The 23,847-nt window shown below is 42.6% G+C and overlaps 1 protein-coding gene across 4 annotated transcripts in view; it reads left to right on the top strand.

The window, feature by feature from the left end:
• Positions 1-23,847, top strand: part of znf385c (zinc finger protein 385C) — a 196,799-nt gene that overhangs the window by 107,981 nt on the left and 64,971 nt on the right. The window contains exon 1 of one of the 4 annotated variants that reach the window (XM_050069829.1): positions 22,231-22,679. The exons of the other annotated variants lie outside the window; for them this stretch is intronic. Within the exon in view, the coding sequence (XP_049925786.1) occupies positions 22,670-22,679 (10 nt within the window). The 5' untranslated portion in view covers positions 22,231-22,669. Of the gene's footprint in view, positions 1-22,230; positions 22,680-23,847 lie in introns of those variants that run through there. 4 annotated transcript variants of the gene reach the window in all.

The following is a 23,847-nucleotide window of genomic DNA, read 5'->3' as shown; positions in this document are numbered from 1 at the left end:
ATTGTTTTGTTTGTTGTGGCGCCTTCCACAGTCATTTATCAGAAAATCGGTACAAAAGACGGGCCAACAATAGCTGTTAACGTCTAGGAGACAAACACACACACAGGTCGATAACGGCCTTGGCACCCGGTGTGAGAGGCACACAGGAAGGGCACGATCCCAGAATACACAGTGGGAATCTCACAGAAGCATGGCAACAACGTCCCCAGCCTCCTCGACTTCCCCCTGCGATACACAAATCCCACTTCCCGCTCGCCGTGTTTTTCCCTGCTGAGAATACACCTGCCAAAGCGGTCGTGCTCCTGTGACATTCCTGCCAAGCGCCACACCGGCTGATCTGTTTGGTTTCACTTGACCCAGGAATTTGGCAGTAGTTTGGATTAAAAGTAGAGGAAAGGTTCTCCGCTGAATGTGAGACCTGGTGTACTGTGTGTGTTTTTCCCACGTCTGTGTGTTTCTGTGTCAAACAAATAGGTGAGACCTTTGTTGGGGAAAAAAATCAGAGCTACCCTCAGTGGCTCAGAGCAAAGTAGTGACTGTCAGAGAGAAGCTGAAGAGAAGAGTAAATAAAGTAGTTGTCAGTCACGTACCACTCCCCATCCTCTCTTCTCCGCTCTGTCTCTCTAATCTGCATCCTACTCTTCCTCCAGAGCTGTAATCAGGGAAAAGGACTTCCAGCTGCTTAAATGATGAAGCTATTGTGCTGCTTCGTGTCATGACACAGTATCATACCCACAGTTTTTGCTCTCCCCTACCGCCATTTCTCTCCCTGCTCGAGCTGCCACGCGCGTTGCTGTGAAAATGATTTGAGACATTTCACAGAAATGCGGCTTTCCTGTTTCCTCTTCCATCCCGGCTTGTCAAGAGCTGCATTTAAAATGGCTGGCAGATGCCACGCTGCAGTGTGGTGATTTGTTGGCGTGTACAGTGTGTCACTGCGACTCGCCGTGTCAGGCTGCACCATTCATTTCCCGCCAGTCAGATTAATCAGACACTCTTCCGAAGAGGCCAATGGTCACCGTGCCTTCGTCTCATGCTTCCTAACACAAGCAGAGCTATGGAACGAGCCTGAGGAGCTGGTTGAGAGATGCAGTTTTAATCTTTCCTGGCCTCCCAGTCCATCTCAGGCCGGCCGGTGGGTCCTCACATAGCTCACAGATTCTCAGAATACTGCTTGAACAATACGCAACATGGACAATATTTTAATTTATAAAACATCAGTGCTTACTTTAATAAAAGATGCACAGTGTGTACACTCTGAGTTCACAAACATTTTCAGGTCAAAGCCCTCCAAATACATACACATAGGCCATGTATCATTGATTAGATTCTGTTGTTGTGGATTCCTTTTCATACAGACCACTTACGGACAGAAAGACAACAACGACATTTTCCCCTCAAAATAACCTCATCAGGCCTATTTTCAGATTGTATAATGCCCCCAACAAGGTCCAGAAATGAATTGCTCTTCTTTTCGTTTTTTACAGCTTTTTTTTTTTTTTTGTCTTTATTTGATGGACATATAGTATGAAAAGAGGTAAGGAGGGGAGGACATGCAGCAAAGGGCTGCTGATAATGACTCAACCTACATGAGGCGCACGCTCTACCAGATGTGCTACCAGGGTCACCCATCAAGTGCTTATGTTTAGGTCTAGGTTGGATGTATTAGCTGCCTGTTCAGCAGCCCAGCAGTTGCATTGATACCATACAATTTTGCAGTTCGCGAATTACTTCCAGTGCCAAGCAGGGAGTGTCTAACTATCCTACAAAGAACCGTAGTCAGAGGCCCATTCAAGATATCCAAATTGACTTTTTTAACTGTTACAGTACCACAGCCTTTTACATAACCTTTAAGATGCTATATACAACATTCAGAGCACTATTGTAGAAGTAAGAAATATAGCCTATTTGCTATGTAAAGATATTGTGGGGTAACTGCATCCTGAAAAGAGACTTAAGTCCCTCTGTGTGTGTTGTATTCTGAGTTTCTCTGTTCTTTGTTGTGGTGGAAGGTCCGCCACACCTGCATGTTAGTGCATGTGAGTCCCTGTGTGTGTATCCCACTGGCTAGCTCACACTCTGCACTGTGCACATGTAGCGGGTTTTACTCTCATGCATTGTGTATAGACGACATGGACAATCATTGACGACTCTGATGTATTTTTATTTGGTCACAGCTGGCAGAAAAACACAGGAACATAGGTCAGTTAGCTCCCACAGCTCAGCAAGACACAGATACACGCTTCGATGCTCTGCAGACTGTTCATGCTAACTACCGCATGCTAACCAAAGTTACAACATCATAAAAAAATACTGGTACCTGGCAGATAAACACATGAACATAGGTCAGTTAGCTCCCACAGCTCAGAAAGACAGAGATACTGAAATAAAACAACAACATAAAATAAAACACACTGCCTGTAAAACCCGTTAAAATAAATAATATTACTGAGCTCCGTAAAACTCGACCTACCATGCTTCGATGCTCTGCAGACTGTTGTTTACTAATGGGGCGCACCCGTGAAGCCTGCAGGGACCCGTCAATGTGGCATTCAAATACCGTCAGACAAATACGAATTTGCAGCTCCCCATCACAATACGAAAACAACCAAATAAACATACAAAATAACAAAATAATATTGTACAGGCAGGCGAAACATTTATAAATTAAAAGCAGTGTACCTCCAAGGATGACCAAAATAGTTAGTAATGGCAAGTGAGATCATTAAAACATTAACTCCGTTACACACATACTGCTGAAACAGCATCGCGACCCACAGTGGTGAAACACATAATGCCCACCCTGAGTTCTCCCCAGCTCTGTCAACACTGTTGCAGTTGTAAACACTGTTCGCACTGCTAGCACTGTTGGCGCTGTTAGTACCACTAGCACCGTTAGCTGCTAGTTGCTGGCTCAGCCATTTCCATGTTGAGAGCCATGTGCAGACAATCCCTGCTCAGATTCTGAATCATATATGCCCTAAATGTCGCATACAGCTCCTTCAACTGGATGTTTACTTTGCCTAAACCTAATCATTCAATCATTCAATCAATCAATCGTTCCTCTTTTATAGTACTTTAATGACTAATCATAGTCATTAAAGTACTATAAAAGAGGAACTTTATGTAACCAATTTAATGAATGTTGGCATTGAACATTATATAACACAATCATTATATGAGCAGCAGCAGAATTGTCCATTATAAACATTCTGTCTGGCGATGGTGTTCTGTTCAGAGCGTACTTCGGCTCTTTACCAATGCATGCTTTGGGACTCTCCAGCCCCTGAAACCCTGTACAGTTTTGATCTCTTCATTAAATTTGCTGATATTAGATTCATACATAAATGCATAAATAACCAAGCTCCTTACTGTATGTGCCCGTTGACATGATGAAACCTTTCAGAGTTTAGGGCTCAGTAACTCAGGGTGCCTCTATGAGAAATCGTAAGGTGCCCTTTTTAGAAATCCACCTCTGGGCAAGCAGATTTCTCTGTACAGAGGATCAATATGAGCTTCTTACACACAAAACTTAAAATAGATCACAAATGGGATCACTTCAAACTCCAGCTGAAACCATTTTAGGTGTTAACGGTATTTTTTATTGTTTTGTTGTCCTGTGTGTGTTTTCCTATTGAGTTATGTGTATTTGTACAGTATCAAGGCCCATCAAGTCAGCTTTTGTAAATGCTGTGGGCTTTAGCACTAGAAAATCCTATGTACATGCCCCTATATGAGTAAATGTTATTTAAATGAATAAAAAGGATTAACAGGGACGTTAATGGATGGCTGGACCAATGGATTGACAGAGTTGTTGCCTGCCTACATAAACAAATGAGGATGTTTTTTACCCACAGCCTGAGAGGCTTAATTCACAGCACGAAAGGCTCTGAGGTGACAGAGTGAAAACTAATCAATGCAGACACTCTTACTGCCCTCTCTTCAAGCCAGTTAATCAATAATCAATAATAGTGAATCATTATTGTGAGAGGGTGGCGGCATTATAGACTAAAGTGAACTTGAGTATCTCTGCCTCTCTTTGCTGAACAGAGAGAGGGAGAGAGAGCTGCAAGGGCAGGCAGAGAGCTTCAGATGCTCCGTTTTTCCAACTTTGAACAAAAAGGCGCCGTTTCCCTCTGCCGTGCTCCTCTCCCTCCGCCCCCTGACGGAGCCCGTCTATCTGTCTATTGTCTCACCATCACATTGACTCCCTGTCACTGCCTCTATCTATTATTCGAACTCTTCTGTCTGTCAGTCTCTCCAGCGCTCTCTTCCTCTCCACACTGTTAGCCTGTTTCTGTCAAACAGCTTCTCATTCTGTGTCTTCTCGTCGGCCCCCGCTCTTTATCCCAACACTTGCTCCGTCTCATTTTAACAGGCATTTTATCATATATAACCACGTCTGTCTCTGTGCGAGCACCCACCCCAGGCGTGCGTCTGTCCTGGGTCTTCATGATGATGAGTTCACACATGCAGAGTGCAAGGCACACACACATGGGTCCACGTGAGCATGCACACACACATGCTCACCCTTACACACACACACAGATGGTGTGCAGGTGTAAGATGTGACATAGTCCAGATAACAGGCCACTGCCTCCTCCAGTGCACATCACAATATGAAACAGACGAGGCTGGATTCCAGTGACACAGCTCATTCTCTCAGCGCCACTCACTGTCCCTGCTTTTATGGCTCTGTCTTGTCTTTTTTCTTTGTCCTTCCTCAGATATATTTGATTTGTGACTGTTTGCTAGTGGGCCTTGTGCTGTCTCTGGTGATATTCGGCTGTATTTTGTCTTTTTTTTTACCTGTAGCAAGACAGTCTGCAACATCCAAACACTGAAAAATGAAACACTGTGCTTTTACTGGTTTGTTTGTAAGCCTGCAATTATTATGTGATTATGTTCTGATTATGAGCAGTCATAATTCATAACTTCTACCACAAAAATACTCTCAGCTTCATAATGCACCATTATGCCCTCTGGTATGACTCATACTTTTACTGTAGTGACACGGTTACGCATGCATTCACACTGGATTTGCACAGTTGTGCTCACACACTGTTGCTATGTGGTTTGTTCTCTACAGTATGTGTGTATATTTGTTTATCTGTGTGCGTGTGTGTGTTTGTGTGCGGGGGAGGGGGTGGTGGTTACAGATTGTGCTCGGTCCAGTAGACCCCTCCCAGTCAGAGTGGAGCTGTCTCAGTTTGTCAGCATTAGACTCGCGTGGCACCCTGATCCGCCCCGACAGTCAGCCACAGGAAATGATGGGACGTGAAACCGCCCACAGCACCCATGTGACCCGGCGTGCAGGGACGAGTGGGAAGTCAGGAGGATGGGGGGTGGAGGGGGGTAGTTGGATGTGATGGAAAAACAGGAAGGCAGCGAGGTGATGTGTCCTCACAGTAGCAGAGGCAGAAACCATAGCCCCGCCTGGCACAACACAGACAAGACGCACAGCACCTTGAAAAACACACGCACGCACGCACACAAACCGACAAATCTCCTGCACAAGTACACAAAGAGACACATGCACACAGTGACTTTGGGTGCACGCCACGACTGCTGTGATATTTTATCCGGTTGAATGGCAGTGAAATGAATCTCAGCGTGCCTGGCTCTAGACCTTTAGGATTGTGCCATTGTCTTTAACTCCACATGCTTCAGCGGCCCCATCCAAACACAAACATGGACACATACACAAATACACACAGGTGGGTCCAACCTGATTATGGCTTAGACTGAGTAAGCAGCATCCACTGCAAGAGGACAGTGTAAAAGTCATTTAGTCTATAATTAACTGTCTTAAATGAAAAGCACCTCATTGATTTAGAAACCAAATTAACCACGTCCTTACATTCATTCATTCATTTATCCATATATTCATTCATAAATGCAATTAAGCAACTAACTAACTAGCTCAACTAGTTATCTTTAGCCAATGCTTTATTTTTTGGTGTATGCAGGCAATATTTTATTAAAATAAGAAAAGTAAAGAGATATTAAATTTGCTTAATACAAGACCAAGCATTTTTCAAAATATGCTTATTTGTGTGTAAAAACCGCTACACACAATAACACACAATACTCCATGAAATTTTAAATTGATTGTTTTTTCTTGGTATACGTGACACAGCTGATCTGATTAAATGTTCAATTATGTGTTTGATCATGATGCATAACCTTTACTTGAAAAAGGAAGATTCAGACGGTTTTTATATTACGTACGATGGATTCGTGCTGTGCCAGAGTACGATGAGCTCCCCTCTTCACTGCCCCGCCACTCATAATTTTGTTTCATACCGGAGTACACTTGCGTCATCATCTACGCAACATTTGTATATGTTGTCACAACAGTGAATCAGTGAAGTCGACCTTCGCATCATGTCTACTGTGGTTTATATTTGTTAATGTCAAGAAAGACCCTCTGCCTTCCTATTTTATCACCCATGGCTGTGTACTACAGAGGCAGAGATTGGCAGGTGCTGCGTATATATGCAGACTTTGGAGACCGGCGGCACTAAGAAAAATACCTTTGCAACTCTACTAGCGGACTGCTCTCCGATTAAATAGCAGTCCGCTTTCAGTTTTTGGTACAGGTGGTTTTTACCAAACAGCAACCTCTGGGGCTGGAAAATTAAGCCAACATGAAATGCCCAAAACTGCAGATCTTAAAATATTGAGTTGAGGCTGGCTCCAGAAGTCAGTCAGTCCCCAGGACACCCATGTTAAAATGCCCAACTCAACAGCAGAAATAAACATGTTTACAGCCTGGTACAAAAAACGGTTTGGGTCTGTGCAGCTAACTTCCCTGCTCATGACAACTGTACAGGGACATGATTTTTTTATATAACTCATTAATTTATATTTTATTAATGCTTAAAGTTACGCATAATCAGGGGCAGGCCGCTTTGAGTGGCAGGGTGTCTGCGGATAGTGTCCCTAGCTTCTTAGTCAGATCCACCTCTCGCTCAACTGCAACCACAGCCTCTCACCCAAATACTGTCACTTTTGGCTGAAGTGCTGAGCTTGAGGCTTTAAAATGGGAGTCCACAAACCAATGGGTGACGTCATGGTAGATAAGTCTTTTATTTTTACAGTCTCTGGTTTTGACACCTGAAGTGGACCGTACTCAAGTACACATGAACCTGGACCACCTTTTTAAGTGGACCCAACCACAGATCACCATACCGCACCTGGGTATGGTACACAGCGTTTGTACAAATCCAATGAACTGGACTTTGTTGTAAAGTATACTCTGATGCGGGCTCCGGTCCCTGATGTGAAAGCCTCTTAAGTGATTTATTATCCATACTGTATGTCATCCAGGGTCTCTCCATGTAGAGTAATTCCTCCCAGCAGGCCTTCACAGACAGGGCAGAGTGAGGTTATGGGCCGGGTGGGGCTGTAACTTGGCCTTGGTGTGAAGCGTAAGGACAGGGAGATACAGCATGCATACACAAGGTTTTTCCAAGGCCCAAACCCTATAGCCCTTCACATTTATGGCCCCCTTTTTACAGATTTTCCAGGCCTGCCATCAGGTGCGTCAGACGATGTCATATTTCCAGGGCAGAGCGAAACCCCAGTGTTTCCATTGGGCCATCCGTGGCTCAGTGCATACCTCTCAATGGATTTCTTTCCCCTCTCACCTTCAATATCCCCTCTCATCCCTTTAGATTGAACCACATCTCAAATCATAGCTGTTTCTCCTCTCTGTGCCTCTCTTTCCATCCTCTGTCTGATGGTCTGCTTCCATACTGTCACATTTTGTAAATCTGATGGAGAATGCCAGAAAGCTCCTTTGCTTCTTTGTAGTGCTCTGGTTTTACTGTCATTCCCGCTGCAGTTTTAATATGTGGCACACAGTAACCACACTACAGCTGTGATGTCTCTCTGTGGCGGTTTCAAGTGTAGAATATTTGCACGGATGCTCCTCCAAAAGCACAAAGCCTTGTTTAAAAAACTGCACATGCAAACCATGTTGATGTAATGCTCATCCTTTCATTAAACAGTTAGAAATGTTAAACACATGTGCCCACAAGTGGCTCAGCTGTCATAGTTTAGTGTCTGAGATATCTCATACAGCCCCTTCCTTGCTTTTGCTTTACCGAGATAAATGCTAAGTTGACCTTGCTGATTGTGAGGACAGTCACAAGCCATATTTATTATGTGAAAGCCCTTGCTTTCAACTCTGAATAGCCTTATCTTCAGTGTACAAAGCAGCATTCTGCCACTGCAGTGACTTTCCTTCCCTTTATCTGAGTCAACGAGCACACTCGCATCCACTGACTGCCTTATTGTATTATTTATTGAACCCAAAGACACAAGCTCTTCAAGGTGAATACCACCAAAATGTACAACATTTTTGTGAGTGCTGTGCCTAAATATATATCACTCTTTATATTTCTATATCTACACTAAGACAACCAATGTGTATTACCGGAAATTATTTGCCCTTTGTTTTTACCTTGATTTTACTGATTACCATATCCAAATTAAAGTGGAAAAATATGGTTAATGAGTTTTTCATTTGTGGCCTTGAGGCAATAAAAGCTAGAAAAATTTAAAAGCACGTGTCGACATTTATGAAGTTTTTTTTTTTCCTTTTGAATACTTTATAGGCCAGGGCACTTTTCATCAGTGTGTGTGAACATGAGGAATCCTGCAAAAACAAGAAAGCAGGAATGCAAGGAAGCCAGAGTCTAATATCTGGTAATGTACAGCCCGGAGCCACTCCACTGATAATGAATAAGAGATTGATTTTTGGCCTCATGCAATGTTTGCCTGTTATAGTAGAGCGCTAAAGCAGAAGATGATCATTTATTCCACGTCCATCAACCTGTCTGATGTCACTGTAATCTTTTCCGTATTTTCCAAACGACTCGCACAGGAGCTCTACATCAACCTGACTGTACGGAGTTTATCAGTCCGTTATTTCTGCCTTTGAGAAATACTCAATACATATATGAATATATGCTGACATAGTCTGAACCATGCTAAAACATTACAATAATGCATTACAATGCTAAACTTCAACTCCTTTCAAATTTGTTCTTCTGTGAGGCCAGGAGGCGATTTGAGAGCGGATTAGGAGGGATGCCATTTCCCTTGTAAGCAAAATGATCAAAATGTGCCCCCCTTGTTAACTTGCCATGCCTCTCAGGATATCAGTCTGGGTGCGGATCCAGATGCTGTGCTATCTGGACCTGGACCTATAAGTGATTAATTCACTGAGGATTTAAATTTGACAGATTGTTTCTCTTTTAACCAGCACAGCATCTCTTGCCTTTATGGTACTGGTTTAGCGGCCCAGAAAACCTACAGACCAATTGAACCTTCACTAAGTTCCACCCCCTGTGGTTATTGTTGTCAAGCTGTTCAAGCTTTCGCACCAGGCATGTCAATATGGCATTTTCAACAACATTAGTGAGAGATTTTCCAAAGAAAATACTCGAAAATTTCTGGAATAATAGTTCTGAAATGTCAGAGTGAAGTAGGCAGTATGCATTTGAGAATGAAGAGGCTGTTAAAACTGTCCCAATACAGTCATCACGCACCCCATGTCTTGATAGTTCATATGAAGCACAAACATACACAAGAAAAACAATGTTCTTGTACAGCAGGTAAGTCAGTATATTGTTTTAATTTAAGATAACATTTAGTTATGACTCCTTTAATTGTTATTATCTAATTGAAGGTAAAGCCTGTTGCTAGCAAAAAAAAATTGTCCCGCTTATCCATTAGTTTGAAGCACAAACAGCTGCCTAACTCAGTCAAACCATCAGTATATTAGCTAACATTAGTTAGCACCTAACCGTGGAGCAAATGAAGTTTTGTTTTTTTTTAATCTTTGATGGATTCAGCTGTGAGGGAGGTCTTCCACACTGTCTAATCCCTATCTTACAGTTTTTTTTGTTGTGTTTTTGGCTTTGGAAAAACAAATTAACTTGACACCCCCTCAACGTTAAGGATATCTGCCATTGGACTCGCAGGTTCGATATGTACAGCATTTCTGCATCTTCCCTTGTCCTGAAAGCTTGACATGCCTCCTGTGCCCAGCTACGGTTGCTAACGTAGGATTAGACGATGGCTGTTAAGGGGAGGGGCTTAACAAGGGTCAGCTGCATGCGTCATAAATAATCTAACGTGATGCTACTCAGCCAACCAAATCCGTGCGTTTTGACCAACATTGCGGCTCGAGTCAGTGATTGAGATATGCACACACAGGTTTCAATATGTTAGTCTAGTCTGCCTAACTCATTGATCTGGCAGAGGTTTCTGCAAGGTAGAATCTGTGGCCTTGATCATGGCTCTGAAATATCCGTTGCTTAACTGTACTGTGTGTTGATGAATCCATGACGTTGTCCATGGTGCTGAAGTAGCAGACGGATGTATAATTTGACCTCTGTCATTTCGCCTTGGATCTGTAATACTCCATTAACTACATAGAGTAACTACCTGTTAAAACATTAACAAATCACCTACTGTGTGCAGCAACACAGCTGAACTCACTCTGAAAAAAAAAATTAAATGTATAACCCCCTTTAATTACAGTGCCAAGGCAGCAATTAGGAAATAAAAGCACAATCCAGCATTATTCATTCATTGTTCAGCATTAGTCACTCTCGCTGGCCTCGGGAGTGGGAGAGTGAAAGATAGAGGAGTTACAGTGTACCACAATGATTCAGAATAAAACTGAAAATTACAAAAATGAAGGACAACAGGTGACATTCTAAAGGTTGATTTATAGTTGTGCATTAAAGGGTTACAGTGCGGTCTAGCTGACGTGTGCCACCTCAAAAATTTAGCTATAGGTCAGGGCTGTGGCAGTTACAGAGATACCACGAGGGGACTTCATTAACCTGGTTAGTCAGCACAGGATGCATGTGTTTTCTCCCACGTGTTTCTGACTCGTAGGGATCGTTGAGAGCGATGACAACATAGTCGTCTTTTCAACACATATCTTTCAGAGCCATTTCCGGTGCAAACTTTCTGCTCACCACCCTCTATCACAGCGACTGCACAGAATAGTCTCATATTCAATAATAAAGCAAGATGTACCTTCCCACCATCACTCCTGTCCAAAAGTAAATGAAAGAATGTAAAGAAAGCCACAATGGAGAATAACATTAAGCAGAATACAAACTGATCACGCATGATGCATCCTTCTCATGTTCACTAGTGTTAACATCAGGTGGAATCAGGCAATGGCACTGAGCTACAATTCAAAGACTATGCTGTACTTATCTACAGCAGAGGTCCTGTTAGTGCCAACCATAAATTTGGCTTTAATTTAAAAAAAAAAAAGCAACCATGCTGTGTATTTAAATGTGTCTGGATAATATTAAATCACCATCAACAGTCAAACGTCAAGCTGTTCTTGAGTAAAACATTTCCCCTTGAAGGTGGACAAAGGAAAAGCCACTGGGTCTTTAATAGATTATTCTTTTGGGACCATGACTGTAGTAATAAAACTTCACTGAAATCTGCCTCTTGGATCTTAATGTTTAAATATGTGCAAAGCTGACATATTTTCTTATGGAAGCACTAGACGAAAGGTTAGGGGTCACCTAAAACATATTGATTCATCTAACAGGAGCATGCAGCAGATTTTATAGAAATAGAGGGTTTTTTTTCAACATACCTTGTCATGGTTGCCTGAGTCCAGACCTTTAAATCTACCCACTCCACCAACTTCACTGATTTGTCTAGCATTGTAACATTAAAACAGCGGTTTCTGAGTTGAAAACCCGGTGATCCAGTGAGCACTGTGGGGGGACAGATGATTAGCCAATGAGCACCAGAGGCAGAAATAATGCTGCTGTCAAGCTCTTGTTAAGTGTAGTCAAGCAGTGTGCGAGACACAGGTCCCCAGGTCGTGCACCGGACTTTGAAGCCAGTTTTCATGGTGGAATTAACATCCGAGTCTGTCAGGTGATGCCATTTGGCCCAAAAATATTTTTTCCCCTTAGACTTGCATTGGAAAAGAGATGTTTGTAAATCAGTGGATACTTTTTTTAGTGTCACGACCCACGTGAAATTACTTGTTTCACTATTGGGATTTGATCCATTCAGTCAAATTGAAGATCTAGAAGAGCCGCATGATTAAATCATTCATGTTAGTGGAGGGCTAAGCCAGAAGTCAGCCGCTCGGCCTGCAGAAGTTAGCCACTTGGCTCATGACAGTCCGTTGTGTGCTAGCTCCATGGGCCGAGTGATGCAGAAAATCTGGGTGATTTTACATCCGGCAAGTCACACTTTTTTGGCTTTATTTATCACTGAGTAACTTCAATAGGGATGAACGGGGGCCCACTTTGAATGCCTTATCTAGTTCTCTTTATACATTCACACCCAAAATCAAAGTACCACAGGAATTGGTTAGAGTGGAAGCAATGCCAGACTGAAGATGGAAACAGAGTATAACGAGCTGACAATTCTGTCTCATATCAGGCAACTGTCATGGGCCAGTATGTTGGTCATTGAAACAGCATGGCAGTGGTAAACAAAGGGGATGGGACAATGAAAACTGTCTTGCCAAACTGACTAGTAGCTGAAAGAGACATATCTGTGTTGGACAGTGTTACTAACAGCCTCTAAAAGAAATACTCTTGTTACAGCAATGCAAAATCATAACCTTCCAAGGAAGACAACAGCAGTGGGTTGTTTTCCTTCAAGGTTGTCAGAGATAGGTAAGCACAGGAGGGGGTCAAGTTCAATATCAACCTAAATATGTGCAGAAATTTCCACATTTCAGTGTGTATGAGTTTTCACATGAATCTTCCATTCAGCCAAAATGTCCAGTTATTCTTGGCAGCAGTTACGTCAGTATGACTGCTTACAGTCTTGTTGTTTCTACTCCACTTGAGGCACAAAGCAGACATAAGGAATCCCACCTGCCTTTCATTCGCCTCAGCCAGCAGTTTCCCCTCTCCACCCGATCTGTTTCGCTCCCCCTCACCTCCTCCTCATCCTGCTCCCCTGTTTTATCTCCGACTTGTGAATCCAGCCAAGACAACGAAACACAGTGATGATTTATTTATGTTAGGGAACCCATCTTCCCCTCTTTCCCTTACAACTCTTTTTCCCTCACACACACACACACACACACACACACACACACACACACACACACTCTGTCTCTTCTTGTGTTTGTCTGTCTGTGAAACCATATGTGACAGTGATGCTAAATGGGGCGTCTTCTCTCCTGTTGTGATGAGATGAGGAATGTGCAGGTGGCAGAGCTTACAAGCACACACACACACACACACACACACACACACACACACACAAACACCTCTCCTCTGCAGTGTCATGCTGAGATGACAGCATCTCCCAGCTCTGAGGTTAACACACATGATCTAGGTGTTTGACACTACCTGCTCCATTTTGTGAAAGAAACACAATGTGTTGAGTGACACTGGGTGACGACATCGACTGCAATAAGACCTTTTAGTAACACACATTTGTTTGAGCTTTTAAGTGCATTAGTTCAAGAATCTCAAATATTATCAGCTCAACATATCTGCCGTAGCCAGGGTTATTTTTGGAACAGTTTACTGCACAGTGACTGTCAGCTGCATGCAGTCTCGCCAGCCATCGCCCACAACACTCACATCTTATGTTAACAGGGGAGCCCTGGTGAATCAAAACCTTATGTTATCTGTACATATAAAGTCTTACTCATAAACCAAACTGACAGGCCTTGCCATGTATCATTTATAGTAACTTACAGTAATATGGTTGTCTTTTCTAGGCAGCATACTTTACAAGGAGTTTAATAAGTTGTATGTAATGGCTTTATTAATAGCTCATAAATTATCACTGCTTTATAGATGAAGTATCAGCCATTTGTAAGAACAATGTCTGGGTTGCCAGGTTGTTAACCTGCTTTTCTTTTTATTCAGTTTTTTATCACCACTTACCTCATGTAAAAGAGCTGCAGAGCATCGAACCAAAACACATTTATTAACAAGTTATTACTGCAGCATTAATAACTCCAGATGTGATGGATTGTTAGAGTGAACTATCAAATAAGACAAAGGAGGTGGACGTACACCTGAGTTGTAAATGTTACAGTAATAACTGGTTAATAAATGTACTTTGGTCAAATGCTCTGCGGCTCTTTTACATGAGGTGAGTAGTGGTGAATTAAATAATGGAGCAGGACACAAGCCAAATGGAGTTTTTACAACCTGGCAACCCAAATATTGCTCTTACAAATGGGCTGTTTCTTATTTATAAAACATTGCTAAATGATTTATTAAACATATTAAACTGCTTGTTTAAACAGAGTTTCTCTGGGGTCTAATTGACCTAAAACCTGCACAACATCATCATGGAGAACAAGAAAACTCAACTTGCTTTTTTCAGGGGCCACTTTTGCAAAATGGCAAGAAGCCAGGGGCCAGTTAATAAACAAATATTAGTAAATTTAAAAGGGTTTTCAACCTTTCATCTTTGCCAAGGCAAATCCAGTTGCAGCAGCCCCCCACTAATCTCTGTGTATTGATTTTGCATATGTATGCAGAATCTGTAGGTGATGTGTGAAGACTTTGGTATCAGAAGTGTTATGGTTTCCGTTTGCAGTCCGTTTGCTTTTCAAGTAGTATTGACCAATCATGTTTGAGCGGCAGGTAAAAGGTCCTTGTGGAGAGGTGGAATACATTGGCAGAAATTATATTTTGAAAACCACTGGCTATTGTCTGACAACGAGTTAGCTTTATATTTGTTGTTTTTTGTAATTGATCTGTAATCAAATGCAGACATCTGAAATGACTGGATCAGTCTTAAATATTGTCCCTCACCCCCAGAGGCTTTATCCACATCAGATGATAGCTGATGGGTTCCAAGATTGGCCCTGCACAGGTCAGGTATACGCAGCAGTGTTTAAGGGATTTGAAGACATTTGGGCCCTAGTCCGGACCTCTGTTGGGGGGTCATGGTGGGAATAAAAAAAATACCTAGTGTTAATTAATTTTATTGCAAATTAGAAAATGATCAGTGGGCCACGTGTTACAAAATTGCAGGGCAGATTTGACCCGGGGTATGGCATTTCATTAGTCTCAAAACCTGCGCACCCACACAACAGTATCCGTGAGCAGAAAAGCATCTTCGCGAGGGAGCATTTCTGCTCTTCACGCACAAAATGAGGTCTGCAAGCACAGCGCTATGACCAGCGCGCAGTCGACCCTCTCTACACACGCGCTCGACCCTCTCTACACACGCGCTCGACCCTCTCTACACTCACGCTCGACCCTCTCTACATATACGCTCGACCCTCTCTACACTCACGCTCGACCCTCTCTACACGCACGCTCGACCCTCTTTACACGTGCGCTCGACCCTCTCTACACATGCGCTCGACCCTCTCTACACATGTGCTCAACTCTCCCTACCTGCTCGGTTCTGCTCAACACATTTTCTTGTCTGATGATTCTGCCAGCAAAAAGAAACTGCTGGTGTTGAAAGTGACCAATCAAAGGAGCGGAAACTTCAGCCTCTGTCCCTACCTCCAGTCTCAAAATGCAACTTTTTGTATTGCACTACTTTTGACATTGTCTAAGTGTTGAGCAGAACTGAGTGTGTAGGGAGGGTTGAGCACACATGTAGGGAGGGTCGAGTGCTTGTCACAGCACTGTGCTAGCAAACCTAATTTTGTGCATGCAGAGCAGAAACACTCCCTCGCGAGGATGTTTTTTCCGCTTGCAGATACTGTTGTGTGTGCACGCGGGTTTTGAGACTCAAAAGAATTAAACGCCATACCGGGGGCCATAAGTTGAGCATCACTGATGTAAAATAACATACTGCACATTTCTCTTTGTCAAACAAAAGAAAAATATATTTAAGAGATATATGCATGCAATATGTAAAAAATTTAATGTTTCATTTTTTGATGTTCTAACAAGGCTTTATGGTCATCTTTGTATTTTGCCACCTTTATCAATTATGTCCTGTTTGTTGCAAAGTGAAGGGTTACCAGTTAAATTGTCTTTTACTTAATGATGAGGTCAGAATAAAAGAAAAATATATTTAAGGGAAAGTGATTCATTTTGCAATTATAATGATCATTTTTACACATACAGCTGTAGGGTGTGATGGAGCCCAAACATAGAGGATATAACGCAAATTTCAATAAAACATGAGGAGAAGCAAACTCTCGCTTTTATTCTCTCATTTCTCTTTCAAGATCATATTTGTTGCTACAAAGTGAGCAGTCTTTCAGTGGATATTGTTATGTGCAGTTTGACTGAGCTAATCACCTAAAACACACACTGTTACAGTTGCCCTTAGGTGTTCTATGACTAGGAATGTCACACTGTCACCCATCAGCATCTGTCTTTCTTGTCCACCCATCTTTAAATTACCTTAGCTGCTCACAGTCAACCCTCTCAGTCCTCCTCCAACCTTCTGTCAGTCTTTCTGTCACTTAGTTAGTTAGTCTCTCTGTCAGTCAGTCAGGTAGCCGGCCAAGCGGTTACACTGCGAGGGCGTTCCCTCCCAGTGCTCTTCAATTCATTTGTTTGTTTGTCAGAGAAAGAGGGTGAGTATGGGGAGAGATAGAGATTTTGGTCTAGTAGAGAGAGATAGTAGAGTGGAAAAAAATATGCCAATGAAGTAGCCAAATTGCTGGAGGGACTAAGAGAGAGAGAGAGAGATAGAGAGATGTCAATTTAGAGAGTAAGAGCTTAGTGTCACATTTTCGAAAAGAAGAGAGTGCGAGAAAGAGAAGAATGTCCAGAGTTTACTTTAGACAAAGATGTTATTTTACAGCAAGCGAGAGAGAGCTGGTGCTTTAGAGAAAAAAAGGGGGAGACTGAAAGCTGTTAGTTCAGAGAGAGGGGGACTGAGAGAGCGAGAAAGGAAAATTGTTAGTTTAGAGAGAGAGAGTCAGGGAGAAAGATAGATGGCTGTTTGCCTCGTGTGCTGCTGCCAGTCATTACCTAGTCAGGCCTCAGCGGCAGGTTGGCAGCGCCAGCTCTAATTGAGGAGGCCGGTGGCTCGGAACAGCAGAGAGAGAGGCAGGGCTAGCTTTCCTCTTTGCTTGTTCATAAATTAGCCTGTCACTCATTACATCCTGGCATGTGTTTGGGATCAGAAAACACCATTTCCAAACACATTTGCATTTGTCACAAGTTCCCATACTATGAAGCAGAAGCTCATACGCCTGGCTTTGTGCATGTTAAATGTTTCGTTGTATTCATGGTGATCACCATACACGTAAGCCGTGAATATTTTACAAAAGATGACTTCTGCACAATGATGTTGCCAGCAGAATAAAGAAGATAATTTACTGCTATGCATCAATATCCATTAACCCAGAGGAGTGGCAACAGCATGTGTCAACTCCCAAACCCACGTTCCTGCACTCTCACTCATCAAAAGCAGCTGTGTCACTCTCATCACGCTCTTGCCTTCCCGCCGCATATTGGAAAACAAAAAGGTGGACATTACAAGGCTGTCACGCCATGACAGGTATTGATCAGACTGCTTCTGAGAGGCAGCTAGATGAACTTCACATCAACACCAGAGAGAGGATTTCTGGGGGTTTGTTGCCATCTGTTAATGACTAATACAAGTTGGGATATGTGAAGAGAATCTAGGCACAATAGGGAGGGGTGGCGGGTGGGAGGATGTTGTAGAGATGCCCGGATGCCACCACTGAAAAGATGTCACATGGTATTAGGCTCGCTTGGCGCTGTCATCTTCTCAGGTGACAGCAGCTATCTCCATATTTCACGCTTCCACTTCCTTCCTCCCTTCAGGTCTTGTACCCTCGCTGTCATGCTGTCCCGTAGCACCAAACACTCTCTCACTCCCCCACCCATCTATGCCCCCACCCACCCCAAACCCCATTCACCCCGAACCAACCGGGCCCACCGTGGTGACAGCGCCGGCACACAACAGCGAACACACACTGCATGATAATCACAAGCCACTCACCTCTTCTGTAGTTTCCACCTTACCGCCCCATCCTCAAAATCACACATACAATGTAAACAGACATCAATGCACTCTTAACGTTTTTGCACATTTATCACAAATCTCTCACTTCACTTCTAGTATTGAAATCCAGCATTGGACCGTTTTAGTATTTGCAGACCTAAGAGTGGGCAGAAAAGCACTGAGTTGTGGAAAGACAACTACATTTCGTTAGACTTGAGTGTGACAGCTTGACCTTCTCTTCTCTCCAGGGTCCGTCACTCATCACCATAGATACTTGGCTCTCGGCAACTCAGTAAATACCATTAGTATTAACAAAGTCCGCCAGTGTTAACTGCAGATTCGCCGCCCACCCCCCACTCATGAAGAGACAACAATCGTGTTGGAGATTATTTCTGCCGACCTGACATGCATTACAGCACTTACGCCATGGCAACTTGAAAGGAGCAAGTATAATAAAATCCTATATTTTACCATGACACAGTTTTATCATGTTGGCAAATCATTCAATCCAGATTAAGACTCTCTGCCAGTTAGGGGGGTTATGTTGTCATTTTCACTTGGTTTGAGAAACATTTTTGAAGCAATTGCGAATCACTCCAATAGTGCTGAAAATCCCACTTCATTAAATGATATCTATTGACATTGAATTAAATTGCCTTTTTAAGAGAAAGAAAACATGTCACGAATAGTTAACAGGGTTTGCCATCATAATTAATTTATAACATTTTAACCATTATCCCACTCTGACTTAGAAATATTCAGTTTTTCTAATCCTGAACACTGAAAAAACAAACAAACAAACAAAAAACCTATTCATTTGAGGTGGACTTGATCATTTATACCGGTAACTTGCCTTGGTCATTTTTTAAGGAGAATACAATTTGAAAATTTAGTATTACTATAATGCCTGGATTATCTGACAACATTGTTCTCGTGTAGAGAGACCTACATTTACGTATTGCATGTAAGTCACAGAGATCAGGGTAAGCATGCAGAGTGCAGGACTTTGACATGGCAGTTTCACTTGTGGCTACGTTTAAGCACAAACAAACAAAAACAAAAGCACTTCGAATAGGGTTACAGAAAGATTAAGGTAATGCAGCAGCATTATGTGTTACTCAAGACCATACGCTGTGTAAAAATACTGGACGTAGCCACTGTGATGTGACCCCTTGTTTTGTCGACACCTGTTGTTTTGAAGCCTCAGCATTTTGGCTGTCACCATCTTTGATTTTTGGAGACAAGAGTGACCACATTTGGACAAGAGGGTGGAGCTATGGTGAAGCGAGTAGCAGATCTGATTAAGAGTCTGGGGACACTATCGGCAGACAGCCTGTCACTCGAAGTGCCCACGACCGTAGTTATGTGTATCTTTAATCCTTAATAAAATATAACAAATGAGTTATAGAAAAATTTACCCTCAGTACAGATGTTGTGAACTGGGACATTAGCTATGGAGACCAAAACTTTCATTTGTACCAGGCTGTAAACGTGTTTCTTTCTGTTTTAAAGTTGGGCATTTTAATTTCGGGGTCTATGAGGATTGGCCAAGCAAAAAACTCTGGGGCTGAATAATTAAGCCAATACAGAAGTTCCAGAAACTGCACTTCCTCAAATATCCACTTGAGGCTGGCTCCAGAAGCCAGTCAATCCTCATAGACACATATGTTAAAATGCACAAACTTTACAGCCTGGTACAAAAAATGGTTTCATAAAAATAATAATCATGAACATTAAATAATAGAGCACTTTTAATGCAAGTGGTGCAGCTCAAAGTGCTTCACAATAAAGATGCAACACAGAAGCAAGAGGTACAAGATGGAGAATAAAAAGTTAATGATAAACCAAATACGTAAGTGAAGGTAAAGAGTATAGAGACTATGGTTAAAATGAGATTATTAATATAAAATAAGAGGAAGAAGCACAATTACATTAATTAAAAGCCAGACTAAAAAAAATACGTTTTCAGCTGTCATTCAAAATTGTTCACAAAGCCTGCATATCTGATAGCTTTTAGAATGGTATTCCATAATTTTGGAGCACAGTTAACAAAAGCTACGCTGTGTATTTTCATTCCTTGTTTTGGATAAAAGTTTAGCAGCACAATTCTGGGCAAGTTGAAATTTATTTGTCCCTATAGCTAATTTCAACATGACAGCTGTATGGGGGTTGAATTTTTATGTAACTCACCCATTTACATTTGCTGAAAGCCCAAAGTAACGCACATCTAAAGGTAGGCAGCTATGAGTGACAGACTGTCTGTGAGGCATTGCCACAGTCTATGAGTCAGATCCATCCATCGCTCCTTCACAGCTCCACCCTTTTGTCCAAATATGGTCACTTCTGGCTCCAAAAAAACCAAGATGAAAAAAATGTCAAACTCAAGGCTTCAAAACAGGAGTCTACAAACCAATGGGTGATGTAATGGTAGCTATGCCCATTATTTTATACAGTCTATGGGAGTGATCCTGTTTTGGAGTCAGCCTCAAGTGGCCATTGGAGGAACTGCAGTTTTTGGCACCTTAGTGTTGATTTTATTTTTCATTTTTTTACTTTTCACTTGGTCAAATTTGCTGTTGCAAATTAGTAAGATTGAAGTGTTATATCGAGGAGACAGTGTTGTAAAATGAACAGTGTTGCAGTGATAATATGGACCATTGAGAGTAACCATGTATTCCCGCTCCAATGGAGTGACCGTCTTTTAACATATAGAACAAATCGGTTGAAACAAATCATCTTGGCCGAGGCTGAGTGATGTAAAGCTTGGAGCCATTCCCATGTTTCTAATTAGCCCTGGCTCTGACATGCCAGCCAGGAGGCCCATGGTTGGCATGAGGCAGCAGGACAGCCCAGCTGCCCCCGTGTCCTCCACTCTGCCCCCAGGGGAGAGTTTCTGGGTCCGCTGCTGCCATGGTGTATGGCAAGAAGCAGAAACCTGGATCGAAGGGGAAAGGTAGCTCACACCCCATATAACACTCTGTCAGAGGCAATATTTCTTGTTTAAAGGTAACTCTCCATCAGCAATCTGATCTCTCTACCAACCCTCACTGCTGCCACACTCCCACTTACACACTCGCAGTGTAACCCTGTGGAACGGCACTCCCACTACACCATAACAAACTGACTGATAAACAACATCGTGAATTAGATGGTTGATATGCAAGTGAAATTAGAGAATTGAAATGCACAATAGAGGCAGCAGATGCACCTTTATTGTTTCTGGTTACACAGTGGATATCAAGAACAATCGAGACACATTTGAAGGCCTTTTCCCACAGCGATGACATGAACTCAGCAGCACCAGCAGACATTTCTGCCAAACCAGCAAGAGATGGGGGAAAAAGCGCAACAAGAGATAAAGGCAGAGAAAAACAGAGAGAGAGGCAAGTGTAAGATGAGATGGATACACAGTTTGTAGAGAGGAGAGAGAGAGAAGAGGAAGGGGGAGAAAAGGGAGAAGAAGGGGAAGTAAACTAGGAGCGGGAGAGAAGCAGAGAGGGAGCAATTTAATGCTGTAATTAAGTTCCTGATAGCACCCTGGGAGATGTGCTTTGGCGTAGCTCCAGGACAGCTTAGCATTGCACCAAGGCTCTTCAACCCACTATCTATGCTTCCACACACACACACACATGCACACACACGCACACACACACCATTCGAACAAACAGAAATTTAATACGAGCAGGCTCTCTGTGCTCTCGAGCCAATTCCGAATCCCCGAATATGTGTCAGCTTCACCAAATTATGCATCGACAAGAAGAGACACAAAGGAGGAGCCGACTGGCAAGAGAGATGGCTGTGAGAAACCATCACTTGCAGTCACTCTCCCGTCGCTCTCACTCACACACTGCCGTGCAGCTGCCTTGACAAGTGCACACAAATCATCCTTATGAGAGCACGAATGGAAACCTGTCTCAGAAAATTCTCTTTTCCTTCCCTTAATGTTTACAGTGCTCCCATCATGCTTCTGCCACCTGCAGCCTTTCAGTGCATCCCTCTGCGCCTGCTGTTTTTTTTTTCTTTCTTTTCCCACTCTCTTCTCTGGCTACATGGCAGGGGCATACATATAATTCAAACATCAGGTTACAGTGCTGAACTGCAAGACAATAAGTTTGACAAGCGGGCTAATGTGGTGCCAAGTTATACAGGTATGAAGCCTGTGAAAAACTAGCAGCTAATTTCCCCATCTGTGCATTCCTGTCAAGTTAAAAAGGTGCTCACTGAGAGGAGAGAAGAGGTAGGACTACAGAGAGGAAGAGATGACAAGGAGAAAGGACTCAGAGAGAGCTCGAGAGAGAGCGGAGAAGAGAGAAAGAGAGAGAGAAGGAACAGGCAATTACACCCAGCCCCTCTCCAACAGCCCCATTCCTCGCCTCCTTCAGGCCGAGCGGAGCAGCAGCACGAGCAATAGGATTTAACTGAGGATAACGCGCATCAATAGGATCTGAGATTTCTCGGGGATTGGTCACCAAAGACGGAGGGGGAAAAAAGGATACAGTGTCGCAAAGAAATAGTTGTCATTACAGAGACAAGAGAGGGGAACAAGTCAATCGGAATCCGACAGATTCCGCGGCTCTTTACAACTACAGGACGCCTCCGGTTCTCACCTGTGCGTCGTGCATGTCCTCTCTCCGGGGATAAAAGTGCGTAAATTTTTTTTTACCGTTTTTACGCACGGTGACACGCCGAGCTGGAGAGACGCGGATACGGTCTTGGACGCACGATGCTGATCGGTAAGTGTTCAACACCTTCCACTCTTTACCGGTGCTGATGTGGCTGCGCTGACTGTAGTAATCCGAATGATAAATTCATGAAGGATGCCAGAAATATCGCGGCTCAGGTCCATGTGGATGATCTAGAAATGTTGCAGCGGTACTAGTAGAACTAAAATGATCTTTAAGTATCTTGTTCTGTCACCAAAAACACAGAAAGTATCTAAGATTCAAACACCTTATTGAGAGGAACAGGCGGGCTGAAAGTCGCTGTCAGTGTTAGAAATAATGATTCTGATGAAGTGATTAATCGGGCGCGCATGGTGAGCGTTCAGAGAGAGTCTCTTGTTAATTGGATTTCATGTGGAATTTCCAGCATGTAGTCGTTTACACGCCAATGTAGCGGTCACTTCAGAATTTAAACTGTATCGATCAAGTTATATGGAGCTCAAAATAGGTCCCGAAATCCAAATGTGTGCGTCCTGATTGGTGCGGAGTTACGGACACCTCAGCCTCCTCATTATTTCTACTCATACCTCCGTAGCTGGAAGTTCATTCTAATAATAATAATAATAATAATAATAATAATAGTAAGAAGAAGAAGAAGAAGCATATTGCTTTGGAAATTTAATGGAAAATTTAGTCTCTTCTTAAAAGTAAGAAAGTCCGAAAGCAGCATGTTTGAAAACGCAGGCCCACAGAAATGTGACCTGCATGTCACCATCAAATAAATAATTACCTCCATCAGCAAATGCATTTTCATTAAAGAATAGATTGTGCTGGAATTAATGGCTATTTGTAAAGCAGAATATGATTTAGTGTAGAGTTAGACATGCCTCTAAAATAATCAATAAACATTTATTTTCACATTTCCCACAGAGGCTTCAGACTATTTATTGTTCATTTGTTTTAATTAATAAAATGGATCACCATGCTTTGACTTATTAGAGGTGGAAAGTTTTTTTTAAGGGTGGAAAAAATATTCTTGACTATATTTGACACTTTTCCGAGTTGAAATTGGCACAGCTGAAATGAGATAAAAAAAAATAGACCTACTAATTCCAGAATAGAGAACTTCTTCACTCCATTTGCATAATGAACTCCATCTCCTCTCTGATTATATCAAAGAATGAAGGTGTACATTTCTTTTGTGTGGGCTGAGCTGAAAGATGGACCTGTGCCGCTGCAT

The sequence above is a fragment of the Epinephelus moara genome, chromosome 18 (assembly GCF_006386435.1).
Source record: "Epinephelus moara isolate mb chromosome 18, YSFRI_EMoa_1.0, whole genome shotgun sequence".
Classification (NCBI taxonomy): domain Eukaryota; kingdom Metazoa; phylum Chordata; class Actinopteri; order Perciformes; family Serranidae; genus Epinephelus; species Epinephelus moara.
This window is presented reverse-complemented; position numbering and strand designations above follow the sequence as displayed.